Genomic DNA, 25642 nt, shown 5'->3' with positions numbered 1-25642 from the left:
ATGGTAGAATACAATGTTAACTTATTTCAGTAGTGCTTCATTTTTTTATTTAATACTGCTAAATTTGTAAACGTTCTAGCCTGCAGATGCTGTAAAGAGCAAGTTACATATGGCCTGCAATGAGCTCACATGGCCAGGACTACATATGTGAACAGGCCACATAAAACACATAAAATTCCTAATGGTGGGGTAAAAAAGCAGCAAACTGTTAGTAGAGTAAAATGAAAGGGAATGAGAATCACCACTTACTGCTTTGTGAGACACTCCTTCAACACTGCGTTCTCCTCCCTGCATTTAACCACCATAAGAAAACCACTTTCTTGACAGCATTTCGTGAAAGCTGCAATAAAACACAGTATTACAACCTCAAAAAAAATCTGCATTTTTTTTTTTTTTTTTTACAAAATTAATTGAGATACCCAACCGAAGTGCACAAAATGTAACATTAATACCTCTTTCACACCGCAGCTTTAACCCGGTAAATTGCAGATTTTTAAGCCTTCCAAAACGGTTCTAGCTGCGGTGTGAAAGGGCCACCTTGAATTTACCGTTTTCAAAATACCGGTATTTTGAAACGGTTAAAAAGCAGGGTCCTACACGGTTCAGACCCGTTTCATTGTGCAGTGTGAAAGGCTCAGACACGGTATTTCCAAGCCACAGAAGGTGATAGGCTGTCTCCATGCATGATGTTACCAGGCAGAAGCAGGAAATAAACTGGAGGAAACACATGAGAGTGAAGGGAGTGTTTTATTATACAGAATACAGTTTAAAATGGCAAATTGGAGTGATGATGAGGTTAGGGAGCTGCTTAGGATCAGAGGGGATGAAGAAATATGTAGACAAATCACTGGGACAGTGAAGGATGCAGTAATCTACAAAAACATGGTAAAGATGTTTGAAGCTGCTGGGTTCCATCGTACGACTAGACAAATTATTAGTAATTAATTAATAATTATTAATAATGTGTGGGCCAGAAAAGTCCATTTACAATGACAACCACTGTTTTCTATGGGTGAAACGGGTACAGTGTGAAAGGTACCAAAACGGTAATATACTGGTTACAACACGCGATGTGAAGGGGGTTAAACTGCTCAGACCCGTTTTAAGAAACGTTTTAAAAGCAGGGTTTGCAATGTGAAAGCAGCATAAGTTTCTAACAAGCCACAGAAAAGCAGGTAGATAATTAGTAGAATGACTAGAACTGTAGTAATTACTCTATTTGTTTATAGTACCACTGAACCTAAAATACAAGTTAGTTTATACAAAATAGGTATACAATATATTCACAAATATATTTCTATTATTGCAACTGGTATCCACCTTGTGCAGAAATGGCTGATACCAGCTCAGCTGCATAGCAAACACATATACACTATCAAACATCTCAACTTCTGTCAACCTGTGGGGATATTTACATATACAAATGTTATTAATCGGCCTTCTATAGAAAGCTAGTTATTTTAGTTTGTGTTCGTTTAACCTAAACATTCCGGTTATTTATTTTATTGGGGAACAAGCTACATATACTAACTGTGTAGAATATGTATATAATCACGACTATTCAAAGCGGTTATTTATAGTCTTGGTTTATAAAAATAAAATAAAATATTTGAAATCCAAAGATGTAAGGTGGGTACACACTAGGCGATGTGCTGTATGAGCAACGTTGCCTAGTGTTTCCCCCACCGTCTGCGGCATTGCGTACACCCTGAGCTATATGACGACCACATCGCTCAGTGACGTCACGCTGTGGTTGGGCTGTGCATGCAGCTTTTGGATGACAGTCCACATTGAGCTGTATGCACAGCCAACAGCGAGGGTCATTAACGATCCGCGGGGCGGCGGTTGCACACACACTTGTCGAGCAAGTAAATGTCGTCGCTGAGGAAGGATGAAAATGAGCGACGTTGTTTACTTTCTCGGCAAGTGCGTATGCACCTTTAGGAAACCTGCCAATTTCTTTCATTGGTTTATAATTTATAAAGAAAAATCATAAGATTTTGTTTTATTAACTTAGGTGCTTGGAGGAAAATAGTTAAATATACAATATTCAAACATTATATACTACACAGTAATCAGCTGTATAACATATCTGCTCCTGAATGTACTGTATCATGCAGCTATATGTAACTAGCTTTATCCTTATTGTGATACTCAGCTGGAGTAAAGAACAAAGGTAATGATCATTTAGAGCACTGCTTCCTAACCTGTGTGTTCCAGGCTAGGTATGATACAAGAAAGTAGAGGGATGATTAAGGGCTTGTTGAGATCTGAGTGATGACAACAGCATATTTCCAACTTTTTGAATACAGTCCAGCTGTAAATGTTCACGCCAATTCTCATCTGATCCCTCGAACAGCTGCATTTGATACCACAGTTTGATCACAGCAAAATACATTGTTCCTGAATTACATTTGAACATAAGGACGACTCATTGGTGTATGAGAAAAGATGTATTTGAACACTTGAATATCCAATTCTGCATTTCCAGTTGCATACATTTGATGATACATACAAACTTAAATCTATCGTAGAGATGCAGACACCATACCTCCCAACTGTCCCGATTTTAGCGGGACAGTCCCGTTTTTTGGGGACTGTCCCGCTGTCCCACCCGCGGGCCGCAGTGTCCCGCGGTGGTTGGGGGGGGGGGGCAGTTGGGAGTCTCTGTGTCTCGCTGCCCTGCTTAGCAGGGCAGTGGTGAATAGACGTCTATTCACTGGATTCAGAGGGAGAGGGGGCATGCCAGCGGCTCACAGAGCGCTGGGCATGCCCCCTCAGTGACGAAAATGAGGGCGTGGCTCGCGATCGCAGGTCCTCCGCGAAGTCACACCCCCTTTTCAAAGGCCACGTCCCTTTGCGTGTGTCCCTCTTTAGGTAACTGTAAAGTTGGGAGGTATGAGACACAAACATCATAAACATGGAAACATACTTTATGCAAGTGCAAATTTTACATCTTGTAATGAACCTATTGGAAAATCTGTTGGATGCAACTCAAAGGGCTTGCTTAACTTTCTGTGCTCCTGATCCACTCATTAAGTGCAAGTGCCCACTGTACAGTATAATGGCAAACTCAAGTTGTGCCGCAATAAGTGTCTTTATGTTCTGCAAATGCAATTATGTGTAAATCTTAATTGAAAAAAATAAAAACTGGGCAAAATTGTTTAAGATCATATATATATATATATATATATATATATATATATATATACATATATATATAAAAGAGAGAGAGACATGATTAGTGGTATATACCGAATTTAAGCTTCTTAAGAACATAACTGTTTTATGTTAGTATTTTAAAGCCAATAGTTTAAAGCAGGGGTGGGGACTCTTTGGCCCTCTAGCTGTTGTTGAACTACACATCCCAGCATGCCCTGCAACAGTTTTAGCATGGCCAAATAGCAAAACTGTAGCAGGGCATGCTGGTATGCGTAGTTCAACAACAGCTGGAGGACCAAAGGTTCCCCATCCCTGGTTTAAAGGCTGGATGGCTTATAAAAAAAATATGATTCAAAATATGTTGTGTTAAATTAAATATAATTAGTTAGAAAAGTAATGGTCTTGGTCATATATAATATTTTGTCTTATTTATTGCTGCAGCTGTATTGCACATACAATACAGCTGGTGTGGTGCTTTATTGTGATATATCCATGATAAGGTTAATCTCTCCAGCAACAGAAAGCTTTGTGCTTTCAGAAAAAAAAAAAAAAAAAAAAAGCTAAACAATGTAATTATATTAAATATGTTTTGATCAGTTAATATGACACGTAATGCTCATTATAAATTAGAGCTTTATGAAAAAACGTCAGAGGTTCTACGTTTTTTTTCTGAATGAACCCAGTTCTGCTCACTTAAGGCATCTAACCTCAGAACATACACTGGATGTAACAGACAACTACAAAATGTAATTACTAAGAAAAGACCAATACATTCTGCATGATGGCACATTCTGAATTTATACTTTCTGAAATTGGTTTACACATGACTAGGGCTTCTAATACAATGTTATAGCTTTGTGACCAACAAATGAATGCTTGTTGTAAGCATTTTCTCACTCACTGACCAAATCTGATACTCCAGTCTCGCTATGGCTGGCCTGCAGCCACACTCTGTTTGTAAGGTCTTTGACGCTTATTTAGCACAAGGATTTAATTAGAATATATCCTATCATATCACATGAAATGAAACCGTGCTTTTATTTGTTTTGATTGATGCAACTCCCTTTTTTTTTATTAGAAAGAACGTTTAAAGGGCGGGGTAAGTTAATATGCAAAATGCATTCACTTTTTATTTCACAACAGGATTTCCAATGCATTTAGTAAAATATAAAAGCACATACTGTATAAGTGCACATCTCTATACCGCACATATTTGCTATTTTGCAGTGCTATACAACAATGATGGATATACATACAGAAAGTGAGAAAGATACTGGCAATGCAATGAACGGCACAATTGATTGTTTAGGACAAAATGGACTTTAAGAATGCAGCATGAGCTGGTCAACCAGCTAGTCTATGTGCTAGAAGAATTAAAGGGCAATGAGTAAAACGTGTTGTTTTATGGACAGGGGGTGGGGATTCTGAAAATAAGGCGTAGGTGACAGATGTGGAGGGGTTGACAATTAAATTAGGAGAACTAGAAAACAAGGTACTCAGGAGGATTGGATATGATTCCATGAAGAGGTGTTTAATGAATTTGATGTTCTCTGTTTTTAAATATAATTGTCTTTTGTAATTCTCTATTATCACTGTGTGCAGGCATATAGCTTTCAGTGAGTGCCAAGAGAAAGTGAAGGGTGCCAGAGGAAAGTGTCCAAGGAGACAGGAACAGAGTGCCAGAGGCTAAGGGACAAATGTAATAAGGTATGGGATTCTGAAACTGCCTAGAAATTGCAGCAGTATTAGGCCCTAAATGTGTCCTCTTCTCCTAAATTTCCGGTTATCTTTCTAGCCTCTCTCAGTCCTCCTTTTTGGTCTTCCTTTGCTGTCCATGCTGAATTGGCTTCTCTTTACCACTGATACACAGAATGGTGGTTGCTTAATCAATTGATCGGTCTATGACAAGTGCATGGGAGGGGTAAATCTAGACCAGCACACTGCAATGGACCAACAAGAGATGTGCATACTACATAATAGAAATGCAGAGGTCTCCGTTACATACACTGACAAATATATGGTAAGCCACCATCCATGGCAAGGCGTCTCTGCTCTGGTGCTCCTAATACATGATAATAGTACCACTTTGGGTCATACATTTATGTATTTCTAAACAACTTATCTGGAGACACCCTAAGATACTCCAATATTTCACTACAAGGATCAACAAAACCTCCTACTACAGACCCCATAAATGCCATACTCATTTTTACAGCAATGGCTTGTCTACTTTAACTAGTTATGCCTCTATTTACCTGCAGGAGCTAATCTGTGATTGCCGGGGGAAGAGGGGGTGGGGCAACAAGATGTGGACATATTACATACCCTTGCTTTAGATGGTGCAGCATTCTACTGAGCAGGTGAAGAAATTACAGTCAGCAACCATTCCTTATTGTCATCTCAAAGTGTGCAGTCACCATTCCTATGCACCATAAGGTACTTATGACAGTACTGTAGGTATTGTTCAGGCATTAAACTTGCTGATAAAGTGGTAACAGGTCAGAAGTACAGTGCAATTGTTATTAGTACATATGCTACAATTATGATCTCTATAAAAAATGAGCAAGACAAAACAAACAAAAAATGTATACAAAATTAAATTACAAGCAGCAATAATAATACTAGTACAAAGCAAGGGAATTCAATGCAAAAATAATCTCCTTCAACGAGACAAACCAACAGACAGGCTGAGAATAAGAACGATATTACGTGTGTTTGGGCATTTAGAATAAGACACGCTGACACATATTTTAATCTTAAATCACCTTTATTATTCCTATTGCACTTATTATATGTTGTGTATATGTCAAAGTTTTAACCTCTATGTTTCGCCTATACTTCTAGTCTGTGTGTTAGTCATTTTCACACTTTTTAATCTTATAATAATAAAAGTTAAATTTTATGAATTTTTGGGTGGATGTGACAAATAGGTCACCTCTTCTTTTGTGCATCAACAATACAGCCCTCTCTTTCTCTTCTTCCATTGCATTTACCATAGCTGTAGTTGGTAGCACCCCCAAATTGAATGATAATTATTAAACATATAATAGGGGTCTTTTTGAGTTGGAGCTTCAGTTCCACATTGTTATTAAATCAATTGTGTGTGTGCAGATACAATCTTGCTCACTTTAAGGTGACAAGCATAGCAGGTATGGCAAGTCTTTAAATCCAACAATAGCACCATCAACTGCAAGGCTGCGCTGATTAACTCATTTGGTTTGTTCTATGAACTAGAAGGAAACACCGATTTTAAAATGGTTAAAAAAAATATTTCAAATAATCTAAAACTTAAAATAAGTAGTTAAAAGGGAAATTCATTAAATATCTATTCTAGTTAGTCGAGAGTGCTATATTGCTGAGGTATAGAATGCACACATCTTTCAAGCTGTAGGCTAGTGTAGGTATGATGTGAGGTCCCCACTGAAAATGACTGCTGAGTTGCTTTCTCTAAAATGAATAATTTCTTTTGACGCTTTTGAAGGCTGCTTTTATTTAGCAAAAGCCATCGGGAGGTCCCTCTCACTTGTTAAGTCACCAGACTTGTTTGGTTAAAAGGTGTGATATCCCAGGAAGAGACCCTGGGATAGAGCAGCAAGCATGTTTTAGAATGGTGATAAAAAAGCTCTGCTTAGAATATACAGACAGATAACTGCACGGTGACAAAATAACCCCTTATGCTATGAAGCTACAGCCTGGATGAGAATACAGATAGTAAATCCAATAGGTAAATTCTGGTTGAATTAACAATAATTTAGCTCTTTTCAGTACAGAGTAATATATTTTAGAGTAAGTAATAATTAAAGAAGCTATTGCTGAAGACTAATAAAGTGTCCGCAAGGGAAGGCCCCCTTCCGTATGTTGTCCCACAGGGAAGATATTGAGTTACAAATTAAAGACTTCCTTGTATACATATTTAGTAAATACCTGGTTGTCTTGCTTCAGCATACTGTACCCTGTTCATTGGTTAGTAAAAATGTAACTTGCTGAAAGGACTTTGTTCGGGAAAAGCAACATAAAGTGCTTCATGACTAATACCGAGATGGTAAATATATTGTATGCCAATACAGTCTAAAGTTGGACTGTGGCTTATATTTATTGTCAACATAAAAGAGTCTGTAGGGCAGAGGTTTCCAAACTCCGTCCTCAAGGAATCCCAACAGTACAGGTTTTAAGTATATCCATGCTTGAGTACATGCAATTTAATTAGTACCTCCGTCAATCTAATTAGACCATCAGTACTCAAGCAAGGATATCCTTAAAACCTAGACTGTTAGGGTGCCTTGAGGACCGAATTTGGGAACCACTGCTGTAGGGAGGGCTGGGCGCGGTGTTTAGCGTAGCACCCCGCAGAACACATTTCCGGTAAATTGATACCGTCACCATAGCCATTATTGAGTGCAAATCTTATCTTTATTAACTTAATTTGAGAAAGGCCTCCCCATCTCCATAAATAACTATTATCCCATCTACGTGTATGATCCTCATTTTAATAACGAAAAGAAAAAACTACAGCAGCTGTCAATACTCCTAAAAGAACTCCAGGATCTGACTTTCCAGATAGAAAAACTACAATTCCCGGCACGCCAGGCTCCCGAGTGACCACTTCCGGCTTCCCGCAATTGAAGACTACAATTCCCAGAACCCCCAGCAAGACGCATGACGACTTCCGCCCCCGGCACTACTGGTCAGTGGGGAAAGCTGCAAGTCTCCATTTTTATAATTTAAGCATCACAGACTGACCCATTTAGGTATACACCTTAACGCCATCTTCTGCACCACCAGCCAATTTGTTGCCATAACCACTGCGGATCTTATTTGGGATAGAGCCATATGTGTCAGTCAAGAGGCAGCTTTTTGTATTCACTGAAGTGCCACGTTTTTCCTTACCACACCACTTTCACATATCCTTAAAACCTAGACTGTTAGGGTGCTTTGAGGACCAAATTTGGGAACCACTGCTGTAGGGAAAGGGTATCTGGTTAAATGTAAAGGGTAGGTCAGTCATTTGGTGCCAGTACATTTCTAGGACAAATACCCTTCTATTCTTAGGCTAGAACATACTGTAAGCACTTCCCAGCCAATCAACCTTGACATCACTTATTACATCTTTTAAATGAAGTTTATAAGGTGGCAATACTCCAAGAGTTATACTGTTAGGAAACTCACCTGGGTATTTATTTTCCTCAGCATTTTTCTGTCCTTTACACCAGTGGTTCTCAATCTCGATCCTCAAGTACCCCCAACAGTTCACGTTTTCCAGGTCTCCTCACAGGATTGCAAGTGAAATAATTTGCTCCACCTGTGGGTCTTTTATAATGTGTCAGTGAGTAATAAATACACCTATTAAACTGCTAGGTGACCTGGAAAACATGAACTGTTGGGGGTACTTGAGGACCGAGGTTGAGAACCACTTCTTTACACTAGCTTTCATTTTAGTAAAAGTTTTTTTCTTTAGTATCTCTCTCTAAGGGTGTGTACACACGGTGAGATCCTTGCTATGTCCTATTTTTACTTGCGATTTCCCTTGAACTCCCCGGAGGACAGATAGGACAGATTTTGACTAACTTTTCTTGAGATCTGTACTATGTGTGCTTACGATTTTGGCTTATGTGAGATTTTGGCTTATGTGAGATGTCATTGACATGTGAGAAGAACTAGATAGTACACCGATCTAGCAAGGATTGACTTGCCTGCACAGACTATCTTTTCTTGCGATGCCGACCTGGCGGGACCGCGCATCGGGATCGCAAGGTAACTTTCACCTTGCGATCTGCACTAACTTTTCTTACGATTTTGACTATATAGTCAAAATCTTAAGAAAAAATCTCACCGTGTGTACACACCCTTAGGGGTCAATCCAAGTACCCGCGAAGACATCACAGGTGCGAGTAAATGCAGTTGTATGTCACACATATGGTAATGTTGATTGGCAGATTGTTTGCAGCCCCAGAAGGATGCAAGCAAAAATCTGAGTTGGGTACTAAAAGGGGTACGAGTTCAGGTGCCGTTGCCGATATTTAAAATCTACGTCAACTCGCAGTTATTAGTTTAGGGGCTAAATCGTGATCCGCCCGGAATTATTGCGGGGGTGCCGCGGGCGCATGCGCCGTGGGCCCTACTGCGCTTGCATCCGCATTTTGACCTGTCGACCTAGAAACCCTGTCGACCTAGTGACTGTCGACCTATAGTGGTCGACCTAAACATTGTCGACCTAGACACTGTTGATCTAATGATCCACACCTGAATACTTTACCAAGGCACTGTATGTCTTGCTTTATAACATTCATTAGCGTTTTGGTACTTTTATCTGGTATTTTTTAACTAGTAATGTCACCAGTTTCCGGACATATACCCCTGAACTCCTATTGTTGTGGAGAGTCTATGGGGTCGATTCAATTGATTTCCTCCGTGGTGGCCACTAGGGGGCGAAAAAACAGCAATTCAATTGTTGCTCCGTCTTCACATCCGTTAGCCGTGGGAGTGACTTTCTTCTCGCAGCCTCCTGAGACTTTTGGCGTCCAAATGAGAGTTTGGACTCCCAAAACAGGACTTTAGACAGCTTTAGCAATTTTACGCAGCTGAACCCTGTCTGTTTGGGTGCGACGTGGGCAATATACATGGGCTCCTAAACACAATTGAATTGCGACTGTTTGGGCATCTAAAAATCCTGTTTAAATGGGAAAAATAGTTGCCCAAAAACAATTGAATCGACCCGTGTGTCTGACTGCAGCCACGTGCATATATAATTATTATTACCAGTTATTTATATAATGCACACATATTCCGCATCGCTTTACAGAGAATATTTGGCCATTCACATCAGTCCCTTCCTCGGTAAAGCTTACAATCTATTTTCCCTACCACACGTACACGCGCAAACATTCACATCAGGGGTAATTGGATTTTTTGGAGCCAATTAAGCTACTAGTATATTTTTGGATGATGGGAGGAAACCAGACTACTCGTTATGGGCGGTTTAATGGGTGTTTGGATCGATCACTTTTGGGTCACTTGGTGTTTAATATGCAAATTCACAAAGCATTTCTGAAAAATGGATGTTCTCAATCTTACCACTGTCTCTGTACAATGGTGCTAATCTGAAGCAGTAACCAAACATCTTTACTAACAGCTACATTACAGTTATTGAGCGTTGGTATGAACTCTGTCCCCTCCCAGCAGTGTCAGTAATGTCAGTTCCAGAGAGTTCCACCACTTCCTGAGCATGTCAGGGGCACAAGGGCCACTAGGATTATATAAGATTTTATACAAAGCGTGACCTACTTAAAGGCTCCACTGCAGATACTGGCCCCTTTTCAGGTTTGTTAGCAAACCAAAAATGCACACTAATGGGCAAAATAATGTTGCACTGCAGCTGGGGCAGAGAGAGTTAGAGTTGGGTGTGTTCTAAATATCAGTGTAAAAATAAACAGCCAGTATTTACCATGCACAGAAACAATATAACGCACCCAGATCTAAATCTCTATGCATGTTACATCTGCCACATCTGCAGTGCAACATGGTTTTGCACTTTAGAGTGCTTTTTTGGTTTGCTAACAAACCTGAATAACCCCCAAAGTTCCCAGGGACCCCAGATATTTGGAAACACCAGCACAGGCTATTAGGTAGACAATGATGACTCTCTAGTTCTGCATTCTTGCAGTGATGTGATCACATAGTGCTCTTAGAAAGCCCACATGAAATATTAGAGTTTGTGTTACTTCTGTCTATAGACAACACTACTGCACATTTTTTATTCTTTTGTTTTCAGATAGGTATGTGGAGTGAAAAAGGAGATTTATGGTTAAATCTTTTTCTGCGAGGTACACTGGATTCCACAGGGAATAACATTGGGGTGTAGAGCTGGATCTTGATCCGAGGCACCAAAAGGCTAAAGGTTTGACTGTTCCCAGGATGCACTGCACCACCTCCTCTATAGCCCTGCCTCCAGGCCCTGGAGCTCAGGTTTGTTAAACAGTCTAATGCAGTAGCAGGTAAAAGAGACGGTAGATGTTAGTCCTACAGAACCACACTCTCACGACAGGAGAAGGGACTAGCGGCTAATGCCATACAAATCCAAAGAAGCTAAGTGCGTCAGGGTGGGCGCCCTGTGGAATCCAGTGTACCTTGCAGAAAAAGAGATTTAACCATGGTAAGTCTACCATAAATCTCCTTTTCTGCAGCGGGGTACACTGGTATTCCACAGGGAATAACATCGGGGATGTCCTAAAGCAGTTCCTCATGGGAGGTGACGCACTGTAACGGGTACAAGAACCCGGAGTCCAAAGGAAGCATCCTCGGAGGCGGAAGTATCAAAGGAATAGAACCTGAAGAACGTGTTCACTGAAGACCACGTAGCCGCCTTGCACAATTGTTCAGCGGACGCGCCACGGCGAGCCGCCCAAGAAGGTCCAACAGACAGAGTAGAATGGGCCTTGATAGAGCTGGAAGCCCAGCCTGCGCATAAGCTTGTGCAATCACCATTCTAATCCATCTGGCCAAAGTTTGCTTATTCGCAGGCCAGCCACGTTTGTGAAAACCAAAAAAGTACAAAAAGGGTATCAGACCTCCTGAGAGAGGCAGTCCTCTCCACATAAATACAGAGAGCCCGTACCACAAGCCCGTACCACATCCAAAGACCGCTGTTTGGGAGGACAAACCAGAAGAAATAAAGGCCGGAACCACAATCTCTTGGTTAAGATGGAAAGATGACACCACCTTAGGTAGATAACCGGGGCGAGTTCGAAGAACTGCTCGGTCACGGTGAAAGATCAGAAAGGGTGGACGACAGGACAAAATGCCTAAGTCCGAAACCCTCCTAGCAGAGGCAATAGCCAGCAGAAACATGACCTTAAGCATAAGGCATTTAAGGTCCGTAGACTCAAGAGGTTCAAATGGAGACTCTTGCAGGGCATTCAAGACAACAGATAGATCTCATGGAGCCACAGGAGGGACATAGGGAGGCTGAATCCGTAAAACACCCTGAGCGAAAGTATGAACGTCAGGAATAGACGCAATTTTTCTCTGAAACCACACCGACAAGGCAGAAAAGACAAAAGTCTGAAAGTGTATGCATCATAATTCTTAGCAGCACACCAGGTGAAGTAAGAATTCCAAACCCTGTAATAGATCCGTGCAGAGGCCAGTTTACGGGCCTTCAACATAGTTTGAATAACCGCCTCGGAGAATCCTTTGGCCCTCAGGAGTGAAGCCTCAAGAGCCACGCCGTCAAAGCCAGTCTGGCCAGGTCCGGGTAGACACAACTGCCCTGAACGAGGAGGTCTGGGTGTTGAGGAAGTAGATGAGGATGCTCGCTCGATAGACCCTGCAGGTCTGAGAACCAATGGCATCTGGGCCACGCTGGAGCGACTAGAAGTAGTATTCCTCCTTCTTGCTTGAACTACCATATTACCCTGGGCAAGAATGACACTGGAGGGCACGTATGGCAGCCGAAAGTTCCATGGAATTGCCAGTGCGTTCACAAACGCTGCTTGAGAATCCCTTGTCCTTGATCCGAAGACCGGAACTTTGTGATTGTGTCGAGACGTCATCAGGTCTACATCTGTTAGACCCCACTTGTCCACTAGGAGTTGAAAGACTTCATGATGAAGTCTCCACTTTCCAGCGTGCACGTCCTGACGACTGAGGAAATCCGCTTCCCAGTTGAGGACTCCCGGAATGAACACTGCCGATATTGCTGGCAGATGGCGTTCTGCCCAACAAAGGATTTTTGACACTTCCATCATTGCCATGCGGCTTCGAGTGCCGCCTTGATGATTTATTTACGCCACCATGGTTGCGTTGTCTGATTGTACTTGAACAGGCCTGTTCTGTACCAGAGGCAGGGCCAGTGTCAATGCATTGAACACTGCCCGCAATTCCAGAATGTTTATCGGGAGGAGAGATTCCTCCCTGGTCTACCGACCCTGGAGAGTGTGTTGCTCCAACACCGCACCCCAACCTCGCAGACTGGCGTCCGTTGTCAGGAGGACCCAGTTGGAGATCCAGAAGGGATGGCCCTTGCTCAACTGTTGGTCCTGTAGCCATCAGTTCAGTGACAGACGAACCTCTGGAGGCAAAGAGATCATTTGAGACCTGATCCGATGAGGCGTGACCATCCCACTTGGAAAGGATTAACCTCGACAGAGGGTGGGAATGAAATTGAGCGTACTCTACCATGTCGAAAGCAGACACCACGAGTCCTAATACTTGCATGGCCGAGTGTATCAACACTCTTGGGCGAGAGAGGAAGTATCTGATCCTGTCCTGAAGTTTCAGGACTTTCTCTGGAGACAGAAACAATCTCAGGTTGTGTGTCCAGCAGTGCCCCCAGGTGCACCATGCTCCGAGCAGGGACTAGCGAGGACTTTTTCCAGTTGATGAGCCACCCGTGGGTGTGTAGGAAATGGACCATCAGTTCCAGATGACTGAGGAGAACATCTTGGGAGTTCACCAGGATCAGCAAGTCGTCTAGATACGGGAGGATCCTGGTTCCCTGACGGCAGAGAAGGGCCGTCATCACAGCCATGACCTTGGTAAAGATCCGAGGGGCCGTGGCCTGTCCAAATGGCAGAGCCTGAAATTGATAATGTAGGTTGCCAATAGCAAACCGCAGAAATTGCTGATGCATTAAGGCAATAGGTATATGCAGGTAAGCATCCTGTATGTCCAGTGATACCATATAGTCCTCGGGTTCCATTGCCAGTACAATAGAGCGCAGAGTTTCCATAAGGAATTTGGAAACTCACAAATTTGTTCAATGATTTGAGGTATAGGCCGGAAGGACCCATTTGGTTATGGAACTAAAAACATGGTTGAATAATATCCCCTGCTGCTCTGGGACAAGAGGTACCGGCACTACCACTCCTGTGTCCAGGAGGGATGACACAACCAAGTGTAGAGCTTGCGCTTTCAACGGATCCGAAGGTATAACCGTTGAGCAGAACTGGCGAGGGGGGACGTCTCTTGAAAGAGATTGTGTACCCGTGAGAGACAACTTCCCGCACCCAGGCGTCCGAAGTGGTCTTTAACCAGGCCTGGGCGAACTGCAGAAGTCGGCCTCCCACCCTGGGGTCCCCCAGGGAAGGACCGCCCCGTCATGCAGCAGTCTTGTCTTGTTTGGAGGCAGGCTGCGGGCAGCCCAGGATTGTTTAGATTTGGGCTTAGTAGTTTTGGAAGCACAAGCTTGTCTCGGGTACCCCTGACCTTTTGCTTTTCCTGGAGGTCAAAAGGAACGAAAGGTGGTACTCTTAGCCTTCGGAGCAGAAGGATTAGTAGTTGGGAGAAACACAGTCTTAGCAGTCGCCAAGTCAGTCACGATCTTGTTCAGATCCTCCCCAAAAGGATGTCTCCCTTAAAAGGAAGCATCTCCAAGGTCTTTTTGGAGTCCAGATCCACCTTCCAGGACCTTAACCACAGAATCCAGCGAGCCAGGATAGACATAGTAGACGCCTTGGCTGCGATAACACCTGCCTCAGAGGTCGCCTCCTGAATATAGTGGGAGGCTGTTGTAATATAAGACAGATATTGTCTGTTAGTGTCAGAAAAATCCTGAGGCAGCTTATTCTCAATTGCCTGAACCCATGCTTCAATTCCTTTCTAGCCCAGGAGGCTGCCATAGAGGGTCTATGTACACCACCTGTAAGGGAGTAAATAGTCTTCAGGCATCCCTCCACACGCTTATCCGTCGGTTCCTTCAGTGAGGTGACCGTGGTGACAGGCAGAGTAGATGACACCACAAGACCGGCGACATGAGAGTCCACCAGCGATGGAGCTTTTCCACTTGCGACTCAACTCCGAAGGGATAGGAAAACGAGCTAGAATCTTTTTAGACAGGGAAAATTTCTTTCCTGGAGACGCCCAGGATTCTTGACGTATGTCAATTAAATGGTCAGAATGTGGTAAGACTACTTTAGTAACTTTATGACGTTTGAACTTATCAGGTTTCTTAGATGCAGTAGTGGGCTCAATCTCATCAACTACTGTATCAGTGTCTGATGGATCAGTATATTCCCCATCCTCATCGGAAGAATCATCTGAAATATTAGTGGATTGTGAGGATGACCCCTTGGCCCCAGAGGGGCGTGGAGTAGACTTTTGTCTAACCAAAGAATTATTTAGTTGTTGTAACTGGGTAGACAAAGTGTCCGCCCAAGGCGGATTAACTACAGGGACAATATGTGGCTGTAATGGCACAGGAGGTCCCACAGGGGGGCGTAAGATGTGTCACAATCGTATTCAGCACACTTGAGAACGCTGCCCAAGGTGGGTCCTGATTGGCCACAGGTGCTGCGGGTTGACTGGGAGGTGTATGGCATCCAGTGCCTGAACCATCAGTTAAAACTTCCTCCTTAGGTAAATCCGTGGTGCCAGCACTGCATGATGCAGAAGCAGCCGCGGATTTCCCGCCCTGCGTGGCAGACATTATAGGGAATGTAGCCTTAGAGCGTAGCAGTACAACATAGCCAGACAAAAACAATACCTACAAAATAACCCCGGGTCATGTGACAGTAAATACAGGGCACAATCAGAGGATTTAAGTGGTATGAGGTGACTAAAATACACAGAAAAAAATACCAAACATTATATAGCACTGGTGATGGACCGGCACTCACACAACTGACGACCATGCACCCGGTGCCCTCAGCTTAAGCAGACACATGTATATAGGATATATATATATATATATATATATATATATATATATATATATATATATATATATATAAAAGACCCTGACGCACCTAGGCCCCAGTGTACAGAATATAGTGACAGCAAGTAATGTGACACATAAGAGTGGAATCCACACAGCAGCTACAGGCACACTCAGTCACAGGTACAATGCAGAAGTTAATACAGATAAACAATAAAACTGCACTGGACTAGTAAAACTACATGTTTATATATATATATACATACACACACACATATGTATATATAAATATAGGTATAACAATGCACAGTGACTACTGGATGTATATCACAGAATACTTGTACTAAATATTCAGAAAGCAGTATACTTGTTCTTAACTAACACTGTCTAAAATGACATGTAGAATACTTAAGTGTCTGTAAATGCACAGCGCTGATGAGACAGGCAGCTTTACAGAGGAGACAGAGCCCTGCAGTCCCGGCGATCAGTCTAGCTAGTGTAACGATGGCGCCATAATCTGTCAGGGAGTGAGGGAGAGTGAAATGCAGCTCCAGGGCGGGGACACCATCAGTAGATGGCGCCCGGAGATGGGGGAGGGGCTACAGGTCAGCACCTTATTCCCTATGCTGGTCCTCACCACCGGGTACTGTGGAGCCTATGTAAAAAGGATTTTAGTAAATCCGACCTGTGCTCACTGCCTGGTGGATATAGTGGGGTCCCTGTGCAGTACAGTGTCCATGCCAGCGGCGCGGTCTGTCTCCTGGGACCGAAACAGGCCCGCGATTTACCGGCGGGTCCCACCTGGGGGACCCTCTTACCTCCTCCCTGCCGTGCAGCCTCGCGATCCTGGAGAGTGTCAGCGGTGGTGTGCCTGATGACCGGTGCGCCTCCGCTGCAATGCAAGTACCCGGGAACCCAGCCGAGGGAGTATGCAGCGCTGCTGGGGAGGTGATGGAGCCGCAGCATGATATGTCACAGGCACCAACTTACAAACTGAGCTCCAGTGCCTGGAGGCGGGGCTATAGAGGAGACGGTGCAGTGCATCCTGGGAACAGTCAAAGCTTTAGCCTGTTGGTGACTTGGATCAAGATCCAACTCTACACCCCGATGTTATTCCCTGTGGAATACCAGTGTTCCCCGCTGCAGAATAATAGGTTTTTCTTTTCATTTTCAATGTTAAACAAATCATAGCGGCATACATATAGAGAACAGCTAACCAATCAGAAATGGCTAAATAGCACTGTGGTTAGTCATCATCACATATACTCTTACTAGCACCTGCAAATGACATGTAGGGGTAAATTTGGTCAGATTCTTCTTCTCATTTATCTAGCACCTTCTAGAAGATAATACCTGGAATCTGATTGGTTGCTATGGGCAACATCCCATCTTAAATAAAACTCCCATCTTAGTAAATTTACCCCATAGTCTGCTAGGTGTACCTGCTTCTAACTGCAATGCAACTGCATGAACACACCATTACTGCACCCGGCCTCCACTTGCCCATTCTTCCCCTCTGGCATACCACCCTTCCAGGCATAAAAAGTCTTTTCATTCTAAAATAAGCAAAAATCTTAATACGGCCATAGGCAGACTTTTTAGTCCACAACCAGATTTATACTCTTTAGCTGAATTTGATTTCAACTGTAAATGACCCCTTTAAATTAAAACAATGGAGGAAAGATCACATCATCTTTAATTCCTACAGTATGTGGTATATTTTTATGTATGCAATCATGAAACTTAGCAAAAGAAGCATCCTGGATAATAGCTGGCACACTGTTTCCTTAGCAGTCGCTGTTTATTACACCAGGGCACAAGAGTTACTTCTATCACATGAGGAGGACACTCATCAGGAAGCCACGTCACAGTCTTCCCTATCATTGCATGAATTGAAACGTTCTGTGTTAACACGCAATGTTATTCAGCAACCACACTGAGATATATCACCAAAGCTCAGACTTGTTAAAAACATAACTACAGACACCAGCATAACTTTGCCTGCGTTGCACCGGCTGCAGCTTGAAAGTCTTTACAATTTTTCTACTTAGTCGCTGGCCCTACTGAGGTGTCATCTCACCATGTATATTATCACAACACTTAAGATATTGTGATCACACTCTTCAAATAAATGAAAGTGTTTGCCATGAATAGGGAGGGCTACTTTTATTTATTTATTTTCTGTACGCTCAACACCTTGCAGTGATATGATTTGCAGGCGTTAAAACAAAGAGCAGCTTAGGTGGAGGCCCGTGCTAAGTACATTGCTGTAAAGCTTACGGAAGCATTGTCACTGCAAACTGCTAGCAGGGTAACAGCGTGTTGAAAAGATGAATCTTTCTTGGAAAAACTAAAGCATCCTAGAAAGCCAGGAGTACTGCTAGCCAAATAAAGTTGCTGCGATTGTTCCTACTGTACTGTACATTCTACAAGGATTATGAGGGCAGGGTAATCTTTGTAACAGCAATTGGGGGATATTCAATTAGTGCCGAGTCTTCTGACAGTCGTTCGACAGTTTTTTTTTCTTCTTTTTGTCGAATTGGCATGGGTGAAAATGAACCAAAAAACTGTCAAACGCCTGCAAATTCGACAAAACACGAGGATCTGCAGCAAAATTGCCGATCCACATGGTTTTCACCCGGGCGGATATTTCAACAAGACGAAAAATCAAAATGGGCTTTAAATCAGTCAAAATTGAATTTGACCTACAAACGGGCGTAAAGTGGCGTTTTTTAAGTGTCAAACTGTCATGATCAAAATCTAAAACTCAAAATACACTTCCAGGAAGCTTAGCAGCACTTAAGAGCTGGGGCCTGTGCAGCTGCCATATACACAGAGCTTTCATGCACTGAGCAAAAAAAAAAAAAAACCTAGAAAAACCCGGATTCCAAAAAGCTATTCCATGACAAAGCTAGCATGCCTTTAATTCTGTGCCAGATCAAGGTTGATTAGTTTGTTGTATTGCAGCCTATGATGTGCAAGTGCTCCGAGACTCTTTAGTGGGCGCATGTAATGAGCCAGGAAGTTGAGAGGATGAGCATGAGAATAGGATTACACACTGTCGTGTATTGTTTAATGCTGGGTGCATGAGCTACTTGGTATTTTCAGTGCGCTGCACAAACCAGCCAGGCCTGTATTGATCATGGTTCAGTTAACATCAATGAATATCTAAAACCTCAGACTCAATTAATTCTCACCTGATTAGAAGCAGACTGATATTCAAACTAAATCAACTCTCCAGTCAAGTAGAAATCAATATTTCTGATTTTACTTTTAAATCACATTTATAAATAATAAAGTATCTGCCTCTTCAGTACGGGGGAAAGTAGATTTTGTTAAAAAAAATATATATATATTAATTCTACCACGCTATGACATGCACAACACAATTGATTAAAATAATTATTGTAATTTGAGCAACAGAATACAAAAGAATGTGATTAATTTTAAATATTGGTAGATGAAATAAAGTAATTAAATTCACACAAAGGGGAAGTACTTTTTTTTTTTTTTCCTTCAACAAAAGCTCTACCAGAGATGTCAACATTAGGATCTCTCGACTGTTATCCATCAGAATATACTGCGCGGCTATGTTACTGTAGCCAAGTAGTCATAGGAGACAAACAATGCACTTACTTGCCTGCACACTTCGGGCAATAGGCATTATTTTGCTAGTTAATGGTAGAACTGTAATTACCTTTACCTAATCAGTCTGTCTTTTGCTGATCCCAGCACTGCTCTGGAAAGTGCTGACCTCCAGTGGTTTCAAACTCCAGTCCTCAGGGAACCCTAACAGTGCATGTTTTCTGGGTCTACTCACAGAATCACAAAATGAATGATAGGTACCTCCTATGGATCTTAAAATATTCATAATAGATATACCTGTGCTCCAGCATGGATCATGAAAACCACGCACCCTTAGGGGAGAACTGAAATAGCCGCAGGACTTGCCATGGGGTTTTAGCTCCCGGGTTAAGTGCCTGGAACTATGCACACAGGAAGCCAGCGACTAATTAATGCAGATTTCTGGCCATACCCTCCTGAGGTTTGGGAAGAAATCTGTGTTAAAGAACTAATAACAGGCAGTATTTGCATAGCTCCAAGCACTTAACCTGGGAGCGATGGCTTGCACAGGTATACATCGGGAAATAAGTAAATAGTGACCGGCACTTAACCCTGGTGTTAAAATCCCATGGTAAGTCCTGTGGACAGGGTTGGCTGGTTTAAACCAAATGGTTATTTATAAAGAAAACAAAAAAAATACTCTGCTTTTTTTTTTTTTTTTTTTATTATGCTGTGATTACAAGCAGGGCGCCATGACTTCTTATTTTTATATTTAATTTTGTCTATATCCGCGTGTACTTTGCATGTTTTAATATGTTTAATCTATTTACATATATTCAGATGTATAGTCACACCAAGAGAAAGAAGGTGTTGGGGTATATTCTGATGTAACAGGAATGATGAGCAGTAAAAAATAAAAAAATAAAAAATGGTTTTATTGAAAGATGTAAAATAAATCATATAAAAGCCTAGTGACTTTGGACTGTTAGGGAAGGATGTACTAAGCACTGCCTCCATGATGAGGTACATGCCTTCACTTACCGCATCTACACTAATCGCAGATGTACTTCTATCTCAGATAAGTAATGCAGAGGAAAACTCTTCCAATAAGAGCTGTCCTTTGTGACCACTGCACTTCCGGTTATGCCCCGGGTGTCCCTCCCACAGGGGGTGCTGGGTCTCTGGGAGAATACAAAGCTGTCATTACCTACAGCATCGAAGCCCGGGATAGGGAGCTTAGTACATATGGGAAATGTGGCCAAAGTTCAAAAACTCTTTTTTTCAGGGTTTTGGACGCATTTTCCCTTTAGTACATCACACCCTATATGTGAGAAAGCATTAAAACATGGTTGATCAAGGTTTCTAATACATAGGAATGTTTCACAGTATTAATATAATAAGCAGTATTAATTTTTTTTTCCATTAAAACATTCATGCAAAAAAAAAAAAAAAAAAGGTTTACTTGTTTGTTTTTTTTCCAACCCTGTCTGTGGCTAATTGAATCTGCCCCCTAGAGTTCAATAAGGACTGGAATTGAGACACATTACTCTAGACCAGGCATTCCCAACCGCGGTCCTCAAGGCACACCAACAGTGCAAGTTTTAGTGATATCCAGGCTTCAGCACAGATGGTTAAATCAAAATAACTGAAGCACTAATTAAGTCACCTGTGCTCAAGCCTGGATATCACTAAAACCGGGACCGTTAGTGTGCCTTGAGGACCGAGGTTGGGAAACACTGCTCTAGACCACAGGTTCTCAAACTCGGTCCTCAGGACCCCACACAGTGCATGTTTTGCAGGTCTCCTCATAGAATCCCAAGTGAAATAATTAGCACCACCTGTTAACCTTTTAAAATGTGTCTATAAGTAATTAATACACCTGTGCTCCTGCAAAACATGCACTGTGTGGGGTCCTGAGGACCGAGTTTGAGAACCTGTGCTCTAGACCACAGGTTTTCAAACTCGGTCCTCAGGACCCCACACAGTGCATGTTTTACAGGTCTCCTCACAGAATTGCAGGTGAAATAATTAAGCTCCACCTGTAGACCTTTTAAAATGTGTCAGTGAGTAATTAATACACCTGTGAACCTGCTGGGTTACCTGCAAAACATGCACTGTGTGGGGTCCTGAGGACCGAGTTTGAGAACCTATGCTCTAGACCACAGGTTCTCAAACTCGGTCCTCAGGACCCCACACAGTGCATGTTTTGCAGGTCTCCTCACAGAATCACAAGTGAAATAATTAGCTACACCCGTAGACCTTTTAAAATGTGTCAATGAGTAATTAATACACCTCTGCACCTGCTGGGTGATCTGCAAAACATGCACTGTGTGGGGTCCTGAGGACCAAGTTTGAGAACCTATGCTCTGACCATAGGTCTGTAAACTCTGTCCTCATTACCCCACACAGTGCATGTTTTGCAGGTCTCCTCACAGAATCACAAGTGAAATAATTAACTCCACCTGCGGACCTTTTAAAATGTGTCTGAGTAATTAATACACCTGTGCACCTGCTGGGTTACCTGCAAAACATGCACTGTGTGGTGTAATGAGGACAGAGTTTTCAGATCTATGCTCTAGACCAGGCATGTTCAAACTGCGGCCCTCCAGCTGTCGATAAACTACACATCCCAGCATGCCCTGACACAGCTTTAGCATTCTCTGACAGCAAAACTGTGTCAGGGCGTGCAGGGATATGTAGTTTCACAACAGCTGGAGGGCCGCAGTTTGGACATGCCTGCTCTAAACTGTAGGAGGTGCCCATTTCATATATACTTTATTAAATATGGTGCTGTACAATACAAAACAATTTGTATTGAAAAACACTGTTTAATGTAGGGGCCTTTAATTCACAAAAATTTAAACACAGTAAGACATGTCTCAGGCTTTGTAGAAAAAAATTGAATTTTAATGACCTACCGGTAAATCCTTTTCTCGTAGTCCGTAGAGGATACTGGGGTCCATTTAGTACCAAGGGCTATAGACGGGTCCACTAGGAGCCATGGGCACATTAAGAATCTGATAGTGTGGGCCCTCCCTTTATGCCCCTCCTACCAGACTCAGTCTAGGAAACTGTGCCAAATAGCAAAACTGATGCAGGGCATGCTGGGATGTGTAGTTCAACAACAGCTGGAGTGTCAAGGTTAGCCATCACTGTCCTAGAGGATACTGGGGTCCATTTTGTACCATGGGAATGTACCAAAGCTCCCAAACCGGGTGGGAGAGTGCTGAGGTTCCTGCAGAACTGATTGGCCTCTGAGGACCTTCAGTTTGGTCAAAGTATCGAACTTGTAGAACTTAGTAAACGTGTTCGAACCTGACCAAGTAACTGCTCGGCAGAGCTGTAAAGCTGAGACACCCTGGGCAGCCGCCCAGGGAGAACCCACCGACCTAGTAGAGTGGGCCTGTACAGATCTTGGACATGGCAAACCTGCCATGGAATAAGCATGCTGGATAGTATGCCTGATCCAGCGTGCAATAGACTACTTTGAAGCAGGACACCCAATCTAACTGGGATCATAAAGAACAAACAGCGAGTCCGATTTTCTGTGACGAGCTGTTCTCTTCACATACATCTTCAAAGCCCTCACAAAATCCAAGGACTTTGAAGTAGCAGAGGTGTCGGTGACAACCGGAACCACAATAGGTTGGTTGATGTGAAATGCGGACACCACTTTAGGAAGAAATTGCTGACGAGTTCTGAGTTCAGCTCTGTCCTCATGGAAAATAGGGACATTTGTGAGACAAAGCCCCTTGCTCCAACACACGTCTTGCTGAAGCCAAGGCCAACAGTGTGACGGTCTTCCACGTAAGATATTTGAAATCCACCTCCTGTAACGGTTGAAACCAGTCCGACTGGAGGAACTGCAGCACCACATTGAGATCCCAAGGTGCCGTGAGAGGCACAAAGGGAGGTTGGATGTACAGAAAACCTTTCAAGAACGTCTGGACCTCAGGGAGAGAAGCCAATTGTTTCTGAAAGAAAATGGACAAGGCCGAAATCTAGACTTTTATGGAGCTCAAACACAGGCCCACATTCACGCCTGCCTGCAGAAAAAGCAGGAAACGTTCCAGATGAAATTCCACTGCAGAATAATTTCTGCTCTCACACCAAGAGACGTATTTCTTCCAAATACGATGGTATGGCATAGACATTACCCCCTTTAGAATTCTTGGGATCAGAGGAAGTGGAGGAATCACGTACACCATCTGATAGACCCACGGAGTCGTCAGGGCGTCTATCGCCACCGCCTGTTGGGCTCTCGACCTGGAACAATACCGCCTGAACTTCTTCTTGAGATGAGAGGCCATCATGTCGATCTGTGGATATCCCCATCGACTTGTCAAGCACGTGAACACTTTCGGGTGCAGGCCACACTCCCCTGGGTGCAGGTCGTGTCTGCTGAGGAAGTCTGCTTCCCAGTTGTCTACTCCTGGAATGAAGACTGCTGACAACGCCACAGCGTTTCTTTCTGCCCAGAGGAGAATTCTTGACACCTCTGACATTGCTGCTCTGCTTTTCGTTCCGCCCTGTCGGTTTATGTATGTTACTGCTGTCACACTATCCGACTGGACCTGAATTGCCCGAACTTGAAGATGATGTGAGGCCTGCAGAAGGGCGTTGTATATGGCCCTGAGTTCCAGAATGTTGATTGGAAGGCTGACTTACTGACTTGACCATCTTCCCTGAAACTGCACCCCAACCTCTGAGGCTTGTATCTGTGGTTACCAGAATCCAGTTCTGAATTCCGTACCTCCATCCTGCGACGAGGTGAGTAGACTGTAGCCACCACAGAAGGGAGATCCTGGCCTTTGGCGACAGACGGATCCTCTGGTGCATGTGAAGATGCCATCCGGACCATTTGTCCAACAAATTGAGCTGGAAGGGTCTTGCATGAAACCTTCCGCATTGAAGTGCCTCGTAAGAGACCACCACTTTCCCCAGAAGGCGAATGCACAGATGCACCGATACCCGGGTTGGCTTCAGGACATCCCGAACCATAGACTTGATTACCAATGCCTTTTCCAACGGAAGGGACACCTTTTGTGACTCCGTGTCCAGTATCATTCCCAGGAATGGGAGCCTCCGCGTTGGCTCTAGGTGAGATTTCAGAAGGTTCAGAAACCACCCGTGATCCTGGAGAAGCTTGGTTGAGAGACCAATGCTGTCCAGCAACCTCTCCCTGGACGGCGCTTTTATCAGGAGATCGTCCAGGTACGGAATTATGTTCACTCCCTGTTTGCGGAGTAGAAACGTCATCCCTGCCATCACCTAGGTGAACACCCTCGGTGCCGTGGAGAGACCAAATGGCAGGGCCTGGAACTGGTAGTGACAGTCCTGCAGTGCAAACCGTAGATCGGAATATGAAGGTACGCATCCTTGATATCCAGAGACACTAGGAATTCCCCCTCCTCCAGACCTGAGATCACCGCTCTCAGAGACTGCATCTTGAATTTGAACACTCACAAGTGCGGGTTCAAAGACTTGAGGTTCAGAATCGGTCTTACCGAACCGTCCGGCTTCTGTACTACTGACAAGTTGGAATAGTACCCCTTGTTTAGTAGATGAGGTGGAACTGGAATAATGACCTGAGTCTGTACCAGTTTTTGGATGGCAAGCTGTAAAGTTATACTTGCCTGTTGTGAAACTGGCAAGCCTGATTTGAAGAATATGTGAGGTGGAAGCTCTTGGAACTCCAGCCTGTAGCCCTGGGAAATAAGATCTATGACCCAGGGATCCTGGCACTAATTTGACCAGATCTGACTGAAGAATTGTAGTCGGGCTCCCACCTGACAGCCTTCCAGGCATTGCAGTCCACCGTCATGCTGAAGTCTTTGAGAGGAAGCAGAGCCTGAGCTCTGTTCCTGAGCACCTGCAGTTGCTGGCTTGCGTGGCTTTTCTCTTGCGCCGCTGGAGGACGTAGAAGCACCTCTGGATTTGCCCCTGACCTTGGCCGTCTGAAAGGACTGTTACTTAGAAGCTGAATAAGTCTTCTTGGTCGGGGGGGGCGTCTGCAGAAGGAAGCTACGTTGACCTACCCGCAGTAGCTGTGGAGATCCATTTGTCATCTCCAAACAAGGCCTCTCCTGTGAATGGTAGGCCTTCCACGCCTTTCCTGGAGTCCGCGTCAGCAGTCCACTGGCATAGCCACAAGCCCCTATGTGCTGACACTGCCATAGCAGTGGTGCGTGCGTTAAGGATGCCTATTTTCCTTTTAGAGAGGCTGCACCGGGAACAGGCAATACAATTTTACTTGACAGCCTAGAG

General features: G+C 43.5%; 1 protein-coding gene across 1 annotated transcript in view; it reads right to left on the bottom strand.

The window, feature by feature from the left end:
* The window catches only part of CMC1 (C-X9-C motif containing 1), a 128156-nt gene that overhangs the window by 11242 nt on the left and 91272 nt on the right, over positions 1–25642 (bottom strand). The window contains exon 3 of the mRNA XM_063922272.1: positions 250–340. Coding sequence (XP_063778342.1) covers positions 250–340 — 91 coding nt within the window. The remainder of the gene's footprint in view (positions 1–249; positions 341–25642) is intronic.

Source organism: Pseudophryne corroboree, chromosome 5, assembly GCF_028390025.1.
Source record: "Pseudophryne corroboree isolate aPseCor3 chromosome 5, aPseCor3.hap2, whole genome shotgun sequence".
NCBI lineage: Eukaryota > Metazoa > Chordata > Amphibia > Anura > Myobatrachidae > Pseudophryne > Pseudophryne corroboree.
This window is presented reverse-complemented; position numbering and strand designations above follow the sequence as displayed.